The sequence below is a fragment of the Bombina bombina genome, chromosome 6, assembly GCF_027579735.1.
Source record: "Bombina bombina isolate aBomBom1 chromosome 6, aBomBom1.pri, whole genome shotgun sequence".
Taxonomy (NCBI): Eukaryota; Metazoa; Chordata; class Amphibia; order Anura; family Bombinatoridae; genus Bombina; species Bombina bombina.
In genome coordinates, this window is record NC_069504.1 from 1018151625 (window position 1) to 1018167830 (window position 16206).

At 39.8% G+C, this 16206-nt stretch overlaps 1 protein-coding gene across 1 annotated transcript in view; it reads right to left on the bottom strand.

Moving 5' to 3' along the window:
* TIGAR (TP53 induced glycolysis regulatory phosphatase) overlaps window positions 1-16206 on the bottom strand; it is a 43016-nt gene continuing 26810 nt past the window's right edge. Inside the window, exons 5-6 of the mRNA XM_053716210.1 lie at window positions 9485-9595; window positions 1-769 (exon numbers count right to left, since the gene is read on the bottom strand). Of these exons, the coding sequence (XP_053572185.1) occupies window positions 344-769; window positions 9485-9595 (537 nt within the window). The 3' untranslated portion in view covers window positions 1-343. The remainder of the gene's footprint in view (window positions 770-9484; window positions 9596-16206) is intronic.

Here is a 16206-nt window from a genome sequence, read left to right on the forward strand (position 1 = left end):
TTGTGGAGTATATCAATATATTTTAAACCCACACTTTCATCTTTCAGAAGATGCATTTACAAATGAGGAGGTTTTTAAAGTTCCAGTGCAAGTAGATTTACCTTAGCAATAACTGTTCCAATGAATAGGACTGAACCCATCCTATTTCGAAATAAACTGTAAGTTGCCTTCTCTTTGGAGGTCTCCTGTAAATGTCAGGTTTCAAGCAGCTTTGAGAGGACAGTATTATTTTGTTATATGTAAACATTTCCATAGGATAGGTGTAGAGGATATTTGGTTCTGATGAACACTTAAATAATTGAAATATAAAAGTGCATAATACAATATTCCTCTATAGTGCACATTATTGGCTGGTACCTGCTCTAATATCAGCAAGATGATCATGCCGATTAATACAAATGCAACTGATCTGAGGCTTACTGGTTTCCCCTGATTCAAAACTGACAATAAAATGACTAATCCCAGTGTTTGGGCTAACTGACAGTTCCCGAGACTTTTTTAGATCAGGAGGAAAGGTGAGCTGGAGATCATCTATAAAATATTTCACCCAGTTTCTCATGTATGCTCCGTGGCTTACCAACAGTATGTTAGCGTCCAAAGGCAAATCTCTGATATCATCAGAACAGGTATCAGATTCAATGCAATGGTTTGAAAATGGGGCCATATCTGTAGAAGTAACCTTCGTCTTTCCTGAATCATCTTTTAAACCAGATTCTTCCATAACCATATGGCACAGAAACTCAAAGAAGTCTTTGGCACGAGCTCTAACCTGAAAAATACAATCAAAATACAAAAGACAAGAAAACAAGGACAGTTAAAAAGAACTCATTACAATTTATTCTAAAACCATTTATATTAGGTTCAGAGTTTGTCCTCCACGTATGTCAATAACACTATATCATCTTTTTTTATCCATTGGCTAAGGGGCTTTATGTATGAGGAGAATGTTATGGAGGGGTAATTAAAGGGACATTATACACTCATTTTTTCTTTGCATAAATGTTTTGTAGATGATCTATTTATATAGCCCATAAAGTTTTTTGTTTTTTTTAAATGTATAGTTTTGCTTATTTTTAAATAACATTGCTCTGATTTTCAGACTCCTAACCAAGCCCCAAAGTATTTTGAGAATACCGTCTGCTACCTACTCAAGCTTGGTCCTGTTTGTGTAAAGGGTCTTTTCATATGCAAAAGAAGGGGGGGGGGGTCTTATTTTCCACTTGCAGTGGGCTTTCCAAGTACATTTTCAACAGAGCTAAACAGAGCTTCTAAGTAAGATTTTAAACAGTTTTAATAGTGTCTATTACATGCAGTTATATGAAAATGAGTGTATACTGTCCCTTTAACTTAGGGGAAATCAAGCGTCATATACCCTTCTAATCTGCAGTTGATCCCACTATTACTGGTAATTACCTGCCTCACTAGGCACAAGGGAATTATAGATACAGAAAATAGCTGCAAATATTAAAAAACATAAAATGGAGGATTAAATAAAGTTTTGCAGAGATGATAAAAGCCTCCCTATGGCCCTTCCAGTACCTGTGTCTGTATCTTCAGCCCTCCATGAAGGCTTCCTTTAATAAAATCAGAATTTTGCGTAGTTTGTATTTAACATTTTATGATTAAATATTTTATTTCTACTTGGGTTTTTTTTTTTCTTCAAAGTGCAAGATGGTGAAAAGTGTATGCAACAATATTTATCATAATATTATACATTGTTGCAAACACTGCTGCCATACAGTGCTCAAGATGGACACCTACCTAGGTTCAAGAAAATATATAAAAAGATTTTATAATAGAAGTAAATAAACACTTTTTTGTTATTGTTTTTGCTTTTTTAATTACTTACTCTATCTTAAAGGGACATCAAACCCATTTTTTCTGTAATGACTCACATAGAGAATAAAATTTTAAACAACGTTCCAATTTACTTTAATCAAATTTGCTTCACACTCTCTGTATACATTGTTAAAGGAGCAGAACTGCACTAGAGGGAGTAGCGAAACACATCCGGTGAGCCAATGGCTAAAATTATACATGTGTAGCCACCAATCACCAGCTAGTTCTACCTAGATATGCTTTTTCAACAAAGGGCACCAAGAAAACAAAGCAAATAAGATCAAAGAAATAAATTGGAAAGTTGCTTAAAACTGCATGCCCAGTCAAAATAAAACTTCCATGATTTAGACCAGAGCCGCCAACCTTTCAGACCTCGGGACCACTAAACTCACAATTTTGAATCCAGTGGACCAGTAACATTAATTTTTTTTTAGAAGGTACAAACCTCTATAATGTGTGTATGTATATATATATATATATATATATATATATATATATATATATATATATATATATATATATATATATATATATATATATATATATATATATATATATATACATATACATACACACATATACATATACACATATACATATATATATATATATACATACATACACACACATACAGTATATATATATATATATATATATATCTATATCTATATATACACACACACACATACATACACATACTGTACATAACTAGTATAACCATAGCTAAGTTTACATTATGTATATATTTACACATTTTTAAGAATTATTTTTTGGAATTAACTAACTGAATGACAGAACTGAGAAAATACTTCCAAATGACAGATGAAGGGTGAGTGACAACTTTTGAGCTGGAAACAGAGAGGCAGAAAGTGGGAAAAAAAGAATTATGTTTAAAAGGACCACAAGACTTCCAAGTTACCTCCCCAGTTAGGAATTATTCAAAACTACTTATGATCATGAACAGATATTGGAGTCATAAATTAAGTTTATATCAGAAAGCTCTCAATAAGGATGTGAGCTAACCACGACTGATTTTACTGGCAATTACTAGAATACTGGTGGGATATGGCTGATATGCTGGATGGCAATTACTGGAATTCAGGTGGAATGGTTTTGTGTGCGGGACAATTATTAGAATGAAAAATAATTAATATTTAATAAAAATAAAATAAAAAAAAGAAGATAGAGGGGTGGAAGACAAACAGTGATGTAAGTCCATTTAAAGGAATTAGGAAAACTACTACAAAGAGACAGGTAAAGGGAAGAAAATAAGTGAAATATAAAAGAGAATTTTTTTTTAAGATTTTCTTTTTTTATATATTTTAATTCCACTATTTCAAGCCAAGACTATACCAACCTCTGCTGGCTTTAGAATGGAAGCATCTTCCTCTGAGCAGTGCGCCGGGTGGGAGGAGTTAAAAAAGGAAATTTATGCTTACCTGATAAATTGATTTCTTCTACGATACGACGAGTCCATGGATTTCATCCTTACTTGTGGGATATTATCCTCCTGCTAACAGGAAGTGGCAAAGAGCACCACAGCAGAGCTGAATATATAGCTCCTCCCTTCCCCGCCACCTCCAGTCATTCGACCGAAGGTTTTAGGAAGAGAAAGGACAAGCTAAAAGGTGCAGAGGTGACTGAAGTTGTTAAATCAAAAATATAGTCTGTCTTAAAATGACAGAGAGGGCCATGGACTCGTCGTATCGTAGAAGAAATCAATTTATCAGGTAAGCATAAATTTCCTTTTCTTCTACTAGATACGACGAGTCCACAGATTTCATCCTTACTTGTGGGATACAATACCAAAGCTGCAGGACACGGATGAAACGGGAGGGACAAGACAGAGACCCAAACGGAAGGCACCACTGCTTGAAGAACTTTTCTCCCAAAAACAGCCTCAGTAGAAGCAAAAGTATCAAATTTGGAAAAAGTATGAAGGGATGACCAAGTCGCAGCCTTACAAATCTGTTCAACAGAAGCATCGTTTTTAAAGGCCCATGTGGAAGCCACAGCCCTAGTAGAATGAGCCGTAATTCTTTCAGGAGGCTGCTGTCCAGCAGTCTCATATGCCAGGCGGATGATACTCCTCAGCCAAAAAGAAAGAGGTAGCCGTAGCTTTCTGACCCCTATGCTTTCCAGAATAAAAAATGAATAATGAAGATGATTGATGGAAATCCTTAGTCGCCAGTAAGTAAAACTTCAAGGCACGGACCACATCCAGGTTATGTAACAGACGCTCCTTCTTAGAAGAAGGATTAGGACCCAAAGAAGGAACAACAAATTTCCTGATTAATATTCTTATTAGAAACAACCTTAGGAAGAAATCCAGGTTTGGTACGTAAAACCACCTTATCAGGATGAAATATAAGATAAGGCGAATCACATTGTAACGCTGAAAGCTCAGAAACTCTTCGAGCAGAAGAAATAGCAACTAAAAACAAAACTTTCCAAGATAATTTAATATCTATGGAATGCAGGGTTCAAACGGAACCCCTTGAAGAACTCGAAGAACTAAATTCAAACTCCAGGGAGGAGTAATTGGTCTAAATACAGGCTTAATTCTAGATAGAGCCTGACAAAAAGACTGAACATCTGGCACATCTGCCAAACGTTTGTGAAGCAAAATTGACAAAGCAGAAATTTGTCCCTTTAAGGAACTTGCTGATAACCCTTTCTCCAATCCTTCTTGGAGAAAAGACAGAATCCTGGGAATCCTAACTTTACTCCATGAGTAACCCTTGGATTCACACCAATAAAGATATTTACGCCATATCTTATGATAGATTTTTCTAGTGACAGGCTTTCGAGCCTGTATCAAAGTATCGATGACCGAATCAGAGAATCCTCGCTTAGATAGAATCAAGCATTCAATCTCCAAGCAGTCAGCTGCAGAGAATTTAGATTTGGATGTTGGAAAGGACCCTGAACCTGTCTCAAAGGAAGTTTCCACGGTGGCAGAGAGGACATGCTCACTAGATCCGCATACCAAGTCCTGTGTGGCCACGTAGGCGCTATCTGAATTACTGAAGCTCTCTCCTGTTTGATTCAAGCAATCACGCGTGGCAGGAGAGGAAATGGTGTAAATACATAAGCTAGGCTGAACGACCAAGGCACTGCCAAGGCATCTATCAGTTCGGCCTGGGGATCCCTTGACCTGGATCGGTAACAAGGAAGCTTGGCATTCTGACAAGATGCCATCAGATCCAGTTCCGGTCTGCCCCATTGGCGAATCAATGAGGCAAACACCTCCGGATGGAGTTCCCACTCCCCCGGATGAAAAGTCTGACGACTTAGAAAATCCGCTTCCCAGTTTTCTATTCCTGGGATGTAAATTGCCGACAGATAACAAGAGTGGACCTCCACCCATCGGATTATCTTGGATACTTCTATCATCGCTAAGGAACTCCTTGTTCCCCCCTGATTGATATATGCCACAGTTGTGATGTTGTCCGACTGGAATCTGATGAATTTGGCCGAAGCCAACTGAGGCCATGCCTGAAGCGCATTGAATATTGCTCTCAGTTCCAGAATATTGATTGAAAGTAGAGACTCCACCTGAGTCCAAACACCCTGAGCCTTCAGGGAATTCCAGACTGCACCCCAGCCCAGAAGACTGGCGTCTGTTGTCACTATCACCCACGAGGGTCTACGGAAACATGTCCCCTGGGACAGATGATCCGGCGACAACCACCAAAGAAGAGAGTCTCTGGTCTCTTGATCCAGATTTATCTGAGGAGTTAAATTCGCATAGTCCCCATTCCACTGTCCGAGCATGCACAGCTGCAGTGGTCTGAGATGAAAGCGGGCAAACGGAATGATGTCCATTGCCGCTACCATTAATCCAATGACCTCCATACACTGAGCCACTGATGACCGAGGAATGGACTGAAGTGCTCGGCAAGTATTTAGAATCTTTGTTTTTCTGACCTCCGTCAGAAATATTTTCATGTCTACCGAGTCTATCAGAGTCCCCAAGAAGGGAACCCTTGTCCGTGGAACTAATGAACTCTTTTCTATGTTCACCTTCCAACCATGAGTTCTCAGGAAAGACAATACTATGTCCGTGTGAGATTTTGTCAAATGATAAGTTGACGCCTGAATCGGAATATCGTCCAGATAAGGCGCCACTGCTATGCCCCGCGGTCTGAGAACCGCTAGAAGAGACCCTAGAACCTTTGTGAAGATTCTGGGTGCTGTGGCCAACCCGAAAGGAAGAGCCACGAACTGATAATGTTTGTCCAGGAAGGCAAGCCTTAGGAACTGATGATGATCCTTGTGAATAGGGATATGAAGGTATGCATCCTTCAAGTCCACGGTAGTCATATATTGACCCTCCTGGATCACTGGTAAGATTGTTCGTATAGTCTCCATCTTGAAAGATGGGACTCTGAGAAACTTGTTTAGACACTTGAGATCTAAAATGGGTTTGAAAGTTTTTTGGGAAACACAAAAAGATTTGAGTAAAACCCCTGTCCCTGTTCCAGTTTTGGAACGGGACAAATAACTCCCATGGTAGAGAGATCTTTTACACAGCGTAAGAACGCCTCTCTTTTTATCTGGTCTACAGATAATAGTGAAAGATGAAATCTCCCTCTTGAGAGAAAATCCTTGAATTCCAGTTGATACCCTTGGGTCACGATTTCCAGTGCCCAAGGGTCCTGAACGTCTCTTGCCCAAGCCTGGGCAAAGAAAGAAAGTCTGCCCCCTACTAGATCCGGTCCCGGATTGGGGGCCGCCCCTTCATGCTGTCTTTGTAGCAGCAGCGGGCTTCTTGGATTGTTTACCTTTATTCCAAGCCTGATTAGGTCTCCAGAGTGACTTGGATTGAGCAAAATTCCCTTCCTGCTTTGTGGAGGAAGAGGAAGCAGAGGGTCCACCTTTAAAGTTTCGAAAGGAACTAAAATTATTCTGTTTACCCCTCATCTTAACAGACTTATCCTGAGGTAGGGCATGGCCTTTACCTCCAGTAATGTCAGAAATGATTTCCTTCAATTCAGGCCCGAATAGGGTCTTACCTTTAAAAGGAATAGCTAAAAGCTTAGATTTTGATGACACATCAGCAGACAAAGATTTGAGCCATAATGCCATATGTGCTAAAATGGCAAATCCTGCATTTTTCGCCGCTAGTTTAACAATTTGAAAAGCGGCATCAGTAATAAAAGAATTAGCTAGCTTGAGAGCCTTAATTATATCCAAAATGTCATCTAATGGAGTCTCAACCTTCAGAGACTCTTCTAGAGCATCAAACCAAAAAGCTGCTGCAGTAGTAACTGGAACAATGCAAGCCGTAGGTTGTAAAAGAAAACCCTGATTAACAAATAATTTCTTTAGAAGACCCTCTAACTTTTTATCCATAGGGTCTTTGAAAGCACAACTGTCCTCAATAGGTATAGTTGTACGCTTAGCCAGGGTAGAAATAGCTAACTCCCCCTTAGGGACCGTTTGCCAACAATCCCGAATGGTGTCTGATATGGGAAACATTTTCTTAAAATTAGGAGGGGGAGAGAACGGTATACCTGGTCTATCCCATTCCTTCTTTACAATTTCCGAAATTCTTTTAGGAACTGGAAAAACATTAGTGTAAGTAGGCACCTCTAAATATTTGTCCATCTTACACAATTTCTCTGGTGGTATCACAATAGTATCACAATCATCCAGAGTCGCTAAAACCTCCCGAAGTAACATGCGGAGGTGTTCAAGCTTAAATTTAAAGGACATCACGTCCGAATCTGTCTGAGATAATACATTTCCTGAATCTGAAATTTCTCCCTCAGACAGCAATTCCCTGACCCCCAACTCAGAGCACTTTGAGGGTACATCGGAAATAGCTAATAAAGCATCAGAGGATTCAGTATTCACATTAATACCTGACCTACTGCGTTTACCCTGCAACACTGGTAATTTAGATAATACCTCTGTAAGGGTAGTTGACATAACTGCAGCCATCTCCTGCAGAGTAAAAGAATTAGACGCACTAGAGGTACTTGGCGTCGCTTGTGTGGGCGTTAAAGGTTGTGACACTTGGGGAGAATTGGATGGCATATCCTGATTCTCTTCAGACTGAGAATCATCCTTAGGCACACTTTCTTCACCTAAAATATGCTTTTTACAATATAAGGCCCTTTCAGTACAAGAGGTACACAATGTAAGAGGGGTTCCACAATGGCTTCCAAACACAGAGCAATGAGTTTCCTCAATGTCAGACATGTTGAACAGACTAATAATAACCACAGTAGTCAAACACTTTATTTATTGACTTAAACAATTTTTAGAAAAACGTGTACTGCGCCTTTAAGAGATAAAAAAGCGAACAATTTTTTCAAACTGCCTAAAAAACTTTAAAACACCACTATTTAATTAGCTACACATATACAATAGTGCCAAAAATTATTGCACCCTGAGGCAAAAGGGCAAAATTAACCTCTAAACGTTCTTTATAGCAAAAAATGTATTTGATTACAAAAAACAACCTCTCGTTCGCTCTGCTGTGGCGCCTACCTGCCCCCAGGGAACTGCAAAAGGACATGCTAATGATCCGGTTAACAGGACATCAGTGAAGACCCATCCGGAGCTAATACCTGCTGCCTTCACAGCCAGAGTAACTGCGCGTCTGAGCGCGCGGAAATAGGCCCTGCCCATCATGGACGATGTTTACCTCAGACTGTACAACCGCATGGGAAGCGGTTTAGCCAATGTTTGTCATCAATAATAAAAACCAAACCGTTAAGCTGCCTCTCCCAGTATCTTTGATATATGCTGCAATATGCATAAAGCCCAGTATCATGTTAATAATTAATACATACAGGTTTTCAGTAATACCCTCTGTTTCAACAGGTCTACTGCTTACCCCTTCCTTTGCAGGGAAAAACATGTCAGCCAGTTCTGATACACCAAGTCTCCTCAGAAGTAAAGGACTGAACATACCTCAATGCTGCTTGTAGCATGAAACCGTTCTCCACACTGAAGATCTCTCTTGTATTACCTTCAGAAGCTCTGTGTGAACCAACGTTGATCTTAGTTACATCTGCTAAGATCATTAACCTCAGGGCAGAAATCTTCTTCTATATCCCCGAGGAAAATAGTACTCACCGGTACCATTTAAAATAAAAAACTTCTTGATTGAAGAAACTAAAAACTAACACCTCACTTTACCTCTTCCTAGTACAAACACAGGCAAAGAGAATGACTGGAGGTGGAGGGGAAGGGAGGAGCTATATATACAGCTCTGCTGTGGTGCTCTTTGCCACTTCCTGTTAGCAGGAGGATAATATCCCACAAGGATGAAATCCGTGGACTCATCGTATCTAGTAGAAGAAATACAATCTAGCTATGCAAGTTGTGCAGTACTACGCAACATGCATAGGGAGATTGTAATTTAACTCCTCCTCTGTCGGTTTTCACTGATGTCCACCCAGGCACTGTAGGGAGTTGCGGAGCGACAGGGGTGACACCATCAGAGGAGATTAATTCCTCCTTGATAGTGTCATGGACCACCACTGGTTGGCGACCGCTGATTTAGACAGTTTATCATGAAAGTTAAAGTTGCCTTTCATGTCCCTTTAAACGGCATATGTGAGAAACCACTACTTTTTACTTCACTAGAACAAACTACACAAGTAATTAAATATTTTTAAAAAATGACCTCATCCAATGTCTCTCCTCCAGGGGGTGTGTAGGAAGGGCACTGCTCCCCTGCTTCCTTTGCCATTGCTTTGAGATTACTCAGTGGTCGGCCCTCAGCAGTCCCGTATTTCTAAGTTAACAATAAGAATTATATTCAAAACACAAATATATAATGAACATTTCATTAGTAACAGTGCATTAAAAATCTGTCTTAACTTAAAGTCAAATGATTGGTTCCTTTATATTAAATATAGATCATGAAAAATATGTGTGCAAAAAAGTACATACATGTATAATAAAGGGACATTAAACACCTTGAGTTGGGGCTCTAAAATTTTCAATTTTATGTAGTAAAATTATCTTTGTAATATACATTCATTATTTATTTTTGAAAACTGTGGGCTTTCCAATTCCTGTTAGAAGTGGAAGTGCAGACTCCAGACTTCAAATGACCACTAAATAGAATTGAATAATTGACAAATGGTTTAGTATCCCTTTAAGCGAAAATACCTTCACACAAACCCATTAGGCAGTTGTGATAAATATTAAATCAATTAGCCAACATATTTTACTTTTTTTAATTTTGTTTCTATTTAGGTTTGTAAAATAACACCCCTATCCCCTTTGAAAACAATCTTGCTTCCAACGTGTTATCACGGTTTTAGCGTATATTACATACAAAATTTGGCAAAAAACAAACAAAACAAAAACGCAGAACTTCTACTGAACTGGAATACAACATAAAACAAAGCCATAAATCACTTGAGTTCAAAGTTTTTGGAAAGGTAAAATTAAAATGTACAGGAACAGGCCACACAACCAGTTATCATAATATTTTTTGAATTTATATTAGGCTTTACTCTAGGATGATTGCACCATACTTACATTATATGCTCTCCAAACCATAGACGCATGTTCTTAAAAAGGCATTTAAAGCGAAGGTAAAGTTAACAGGTATTGAAGACACCCAAGCATTTCTCAATAGTACCTTAATGTAGTCGCCAACTTATTTTTTATATTACAACTGTTGTTTTTATATTTATATTTTAAATTGGCTACCGTGTCTCTGCCGACTCCTCCCAACCCCTATTTCCGTGTTCTGTATGTGACGTCTTGTGCGGTCCCACCCGCTCTCTACGGCGCTCAAAAAAGCGTGTTCACGCTTGGCTGTTAAATTGTTCTAACTAAATGTAATATATATTAAAAGTTTGATTTCATAGGTACTCTATGTAAGCAGCTTTAGTACTTACTTGGCCCGTGATCAATGTATAATGTTATTTGTTATCCAAGTTTTACCGATGATGCCCAAAGAGCATGCGCATCTCATGAACAAGCATGTAGAATAAACTGAAATTCCGGGTTTAAACGCATGCGCTTCACAATCACGTGACGAGCATTGGGAGGAAACAATATGACTCGCCTGTCAATCATTTTGTCAAAATGGCGGGCGGACGAACGAAGTTGAGCGTAGGCTGTTTAAAAGGTAAAAAAACAGCATTAAATAATAATGAATTAAACTAGGGCTATTTTTTAAAAATCTATCCTATGGCGTAACCGAGTCGGGTTAACTTTACCTTCATTTTAACAACTATTCTTTTTGTGTAAAATGTTTCCTAGTCCCATGATCCCTAGAAAACCTTGGTTAAAGAATTAGGTTTTTGGCCTTTTTTTTGGGAGCCTGGAACAAAGCACAATTTACATAAAAGCATAAAAATGGCAGGTGTCTACGGTTATTATTAAATATGTGCACTAGCAAACATAACTAGGTCAGTCAAATACATTTCATGATGATTACATTTTTTTTCTATACTTATGTACCACAAGATAACAATTTCCAGCAGCATTTTCAGCCTCAAATGGAGGACATGCTGGGCATTTCCTGTAGAAATGCATTACAGGAAACCGAAAACTAGTGACGAGCTAACGTCAGTCCCTTCATCGCCACAGGAAACTGTATGTATAACAATGCAACGTACTAACGATGTGCAATATTAACCGACAAAGTGACTTGTAGCACGTGGCACATGTAGATCCTGCTGCTGGTAATGGCAACATATTTCAGCTCTGTCTCCTGGGGAGCAACTGTATAGGAAATGGTCTGAAAATAATCAGACAACACAATAAGCTTCACTGTATAATATATCAACACTGAATGTATGCTTGTAATATGAAGACGTCTTGTTATAGAAATGGTTTAATACAAAATAAGATGTTTATTCTTAAAACACATAGCTTTCATGACTTTAAAGAGACACTGAACCCAAATGTTTACTTTCGTGATTCGGATATAGCATGCAATTTTAAACAACTTTCTAATTTACTCCTATTATCATTTTTTTCTTCGTTCTCTTGCTTTCTTTATTTGAAAAAGAAGGCATTTAAGCTATTTTTTTGGTTCAGAACCATGGAAAGCACTTGTTTATTGGTAGGTGAATTTACCCACCAATCAGCAAGAACACAGTGTGTTCACCAAAAATGGTCCGGCATCAAAACTTACATTCTTGCATTTCAAATAAAGATATCAAGAGAATGAAAAGAATTTGATAATAGGAGTAAATTAGAAAGTTGCTTAAAATTGCATGCTCTATCTGAATCACGATAGAAAAAAATTGGGTTCAGTGTCCCTTTAAGTTACTACTGAATAGAAGCATTTTTTTTTTGTAATATTTGTCTATTTGAAAACCATTTATAGCTTTTATGTGACCTACAGAGCATTCTGTATTAGGTGCTCAGCATTCTCATTTGCCTTACGCACAAGAGCCAGTAACATTACACTCTGTGACACCACTCACACTTTATGCATCTGCGATACGCGGATGCACATAACATTCAGTAGGTCACGTGTACATTAAAACTGCTAGATGCATCTTTGCATTTACATGTATAACGCAATTGTACTTATTCACATTTGCAATGCATTACTGTGAATTTAACATTTTCTATTACATAACTTTAAAGAGACAAAAACCTTGAGAATTTAATATAAAATATTTAGTTGTGTACTAAAATAACTGCAATATAATTATATTATTTTTCCCCCTTTTCATGTTATTTTTTGTGCATTTTCTATTTCTCAGAAGTGGAAATGCACATTGCAGACTTAATTGACTTTAGTAGATAACATCAGCAAAAACATAATTTATGCTTACCAGATAAACTCCTTTCCTTCCGGATAGGGAGAGTCCACGTCTTCATTCCTTACTGTTAGGAAATACAACACCTGGCCACCAGGAGGAGGCAAAGACACCCCAGCCAAGGGCTTAAATATCCCTCCCACTTCCTCATTGCCCCAGTCATTCTGCCAAAGGAACAAGGAAATGTAGGAGAAACATTAGGGTATAAATTGTGCCAGAAGAATAAAATAAATAATAGGGGACCACCCATAGACAAGAAAAAAAAATGGGCGGGGGCCATGGACTCTCCCTATCCAGAAGGAAAGGAATTTATCTGGTAAGCATAAAGAATGTTTTCCTTCCTAAGATAGGGAGAGTCCACGACTTCATTCCATACTGTTGGGAAAACTATACCAAAGCTACAGAGGACACTGAATGAGTAACGGGAGGGAACAAAAAGGGAAGAGGCTAACCCTATTCTGAGGGCACCACAGCCTGCAAAACTTTTCTCCCGAATGCTGCTTCAGCCAAAGCAAAACTTGTAAAATTTTGAAAAAGTATGTAAGGAGGACCAGGTAGCCGCCTCTCAAATCTGATCCATAGGAGGCCTCATTCTTAAAAGCCCAAGAGAAAGCCACTGCTCTAGTGGAATGAGCAGTTATCCTCTCAGGAGGACGATGTCCTGTGTCTCGTAAGCTAAGCAGATGACACTCCTTAACCAAAAAGATAGGGAAGCCGAAGTAGCCTTCTGCCCCTTACGTTTCCCCGAATAGACAACAAAGAGGAAGATTGTCTTAACGCCTTAGTAGCCTGAAAATAGAACTTCAAGGCGCGAACCACATCCAAATTGTGAAGTAAGCTTTCCTTTGATGAAGAAGGATTAGGACACAAAGAAGGAACCACAATCTCCTGATTGATTTTGCGATCTGACACAACCTTAGGAAGAAAACCTAATTTAGTATGTATAACTGCAATGAAAAATCAGATAAGGGTGCTCACACTGAAAAGCAGAGATCTAAGAAACTCTGTGCACAGAGGCAATAGCCAATAAAAAGAGAACCTTCCAAGATAACAATTTAATGTCAACGGAATGCAGAGGCTCAAATGGAACCTGTTGCAAAACCCCGAAGAACAAGGTCTGATCCTAATCAGAGCCTTAACATAGGACTGCACGTTTGGAAGCTCAGCCAGTCTCTTGTGCAATAAAACCGACAGGGACGAAATCTGTCCCCTCAGGGAACTAGCAGAAAGGCCCTTCTCCAGCCCATCCTGGAGAAAAGATAAGATCCTGGCAACCTTAACTCTATGCCAGGAAAAACCACGCTCTTCACACCAGAATAAGTAGGTCCTCCACACCTTGTTATAAATACGCTGAGTAACTGGTTTACGAGCTTGAATAAGAGTATTAATGACACTCTCAGAGAAACCTCTCTTGGCTAAGACTAAGCGTTCAATCTCTACGCAGTCAGTTTCAGAGAATCTAGATTTTGATGAACAAATGGACCTTGTATCAGCAGGTCTCTGTGACAAGGTAACTTCCACGGGAGGAGATGAGGACATCCCCACTAGATCCGCGAACCACGTCCTTCGCGGTCACGATGGAGCAATCAGGATTACTGATACCTGATCCTGCTTGATGCGGGCCACCACTCGAGGGAGAAGCAGTAATCGAGGAAAAAGATATATGAGTTTGAACCTCCAGGGCACTGCTAGTGCATCTATTAAAGCCGCTTGGGATGGAGAGAGACCATTCCCCTGGATGGAAGGATTGCCTGCTGAGAAAATCCGCCTCCCAGTTGTCCACACCTGGAATGTGGATCGCTGACAGCGAACAGCTGTGGGCCTCCGCCAAATCCAGAATCTAAGACACTTCCTTCATCGCCAAGGAACTTCTCGTTTCCCCCCCCACACTGGTTGATGTAAGCCACCAAGGTTATATTGTCTGATTTTAATCTAATAAACTGGGACAAACCCAGAAGTGGCCAAGCCTTCAAGGCCTTGAAGATTGCCCGTAGTTCCAAAATATTGATCAGGAGGGAGGAGTCCACAACCCCTGTGCCTTCCTGGCACCCCAAACCACTCCTCATCAGGATAGGCTTGCGTCCGTAGTCACAATCTCCCAGGATGGTCTTAAGAAGCATGTCCCTCAGAACAGATGATCTGGACAGAGCCACCAAGAGAGCGATTCTCTCGACCGGCTGTCTAATACAATCTGTTGAGACAGATCTGAATGATCGCCGTTCCACTGCCTCAGCATGCACAGTTGTAAAGGTCTGAGACGGAACCTAGCAAAAAGGAATGATGTCCGTGCAGGACACCATAAGACCAATCACCTCCATACACTGAGCCACAGAGGGACTCAAGGAGGTCCGGAGGGCAAGACATGCAGAAGATAGCTTGCAATGTCTCTGGTCTCATGGATATGGAGTCTATAATAGTACCCAGGAATTCCACCCTGGATCTTGGGATAAGAGAACTCTTTTCCTAGTTTATCTTCCATTCATGTGATTGAAGAAGACTGAGAAGGGGCTCAGAGAATTCTTCCGCAAGACGAAAGGATGGTGCTTAAACCAGAATGTCGTCCAAGTATGGGGCTACTGCAATACCCTGAGTTCTGGCAACGACTAGAAGAGCGTCCAGAACCTTCATAAAGATTCTTGGAGCAGTAGCTAGGCCAAACGGAAGGGCAATGAACTGCAAGTGCTGGTCCAGGAATGCAAACCTCAGGAACTGAAACTGTTCCCTGGATGGGAACATGAAGGTAAGCGTCCTTCAGATCTATAGTGGTCATAAACTGGCCTTCCTGAATTAAAGGAAGGATGGACCTTATTGTCTCCATCTTGAAGGAAGGGACACTGAGAAATTTGTTTAAAGTACTTTAGGTCCAGAATTGGGCGGAAAGTTCCCTCCTTTGGGACCACGAAAATGTTTGAATAAAACTCCAAACCTCTTACTTCAATAGGCACCAGGACAACAACTCCTTAGGAGGATAGATCCCGAACGCACCCTAGAAAAGCATTCCTGGTAGACAGATTCGAGAGAAGGAATCTGCCCCTTGGCAGATGAGATTTGAAACCTACCTTGTATCCAGGGGTCAAGTCCTACAAAAAAAAGTGTGGGAACTCACCAAGACTTCCACCCCCCTTACAATTAATATTGTTTTATAAACACACACTGTATTTATATGTATATAATCTATAGACTTTGGTTAATGAAAGCAAATTAAATCCAATGAAGGGTTGAAAGGTTGACTTTGGGCCGGAGAATTCTCCTTTGTCACAGAGTCTCACCCACTTAAGGTGCAATTGTCCTATTTCTGCTGAGGGGAGCTAAATAACCCAAGGGTACAGAAATGTAAGCACCATGTGTTAAACACAATGCAGGGTGATATTGTGTATTGTGGGAGGAAGTGTTACTGTCTATTACTAGAGGATCTCACTATCCCTCTAACCAGACTGTGCTCCAGCAAATCCCACCAGCAGCAGCAGTGTTTACTAAAGTGTTTATGGTCTCTGTCCAGAGGGAACTTAGTTCCTCCTGCAAAATAGTGCAGGAACTCTGTTCCCATGCGTTCCCGCTTGACTTGACCCCTGCTTGTATCCCTGAGATACCACCTCCAGGACCCACA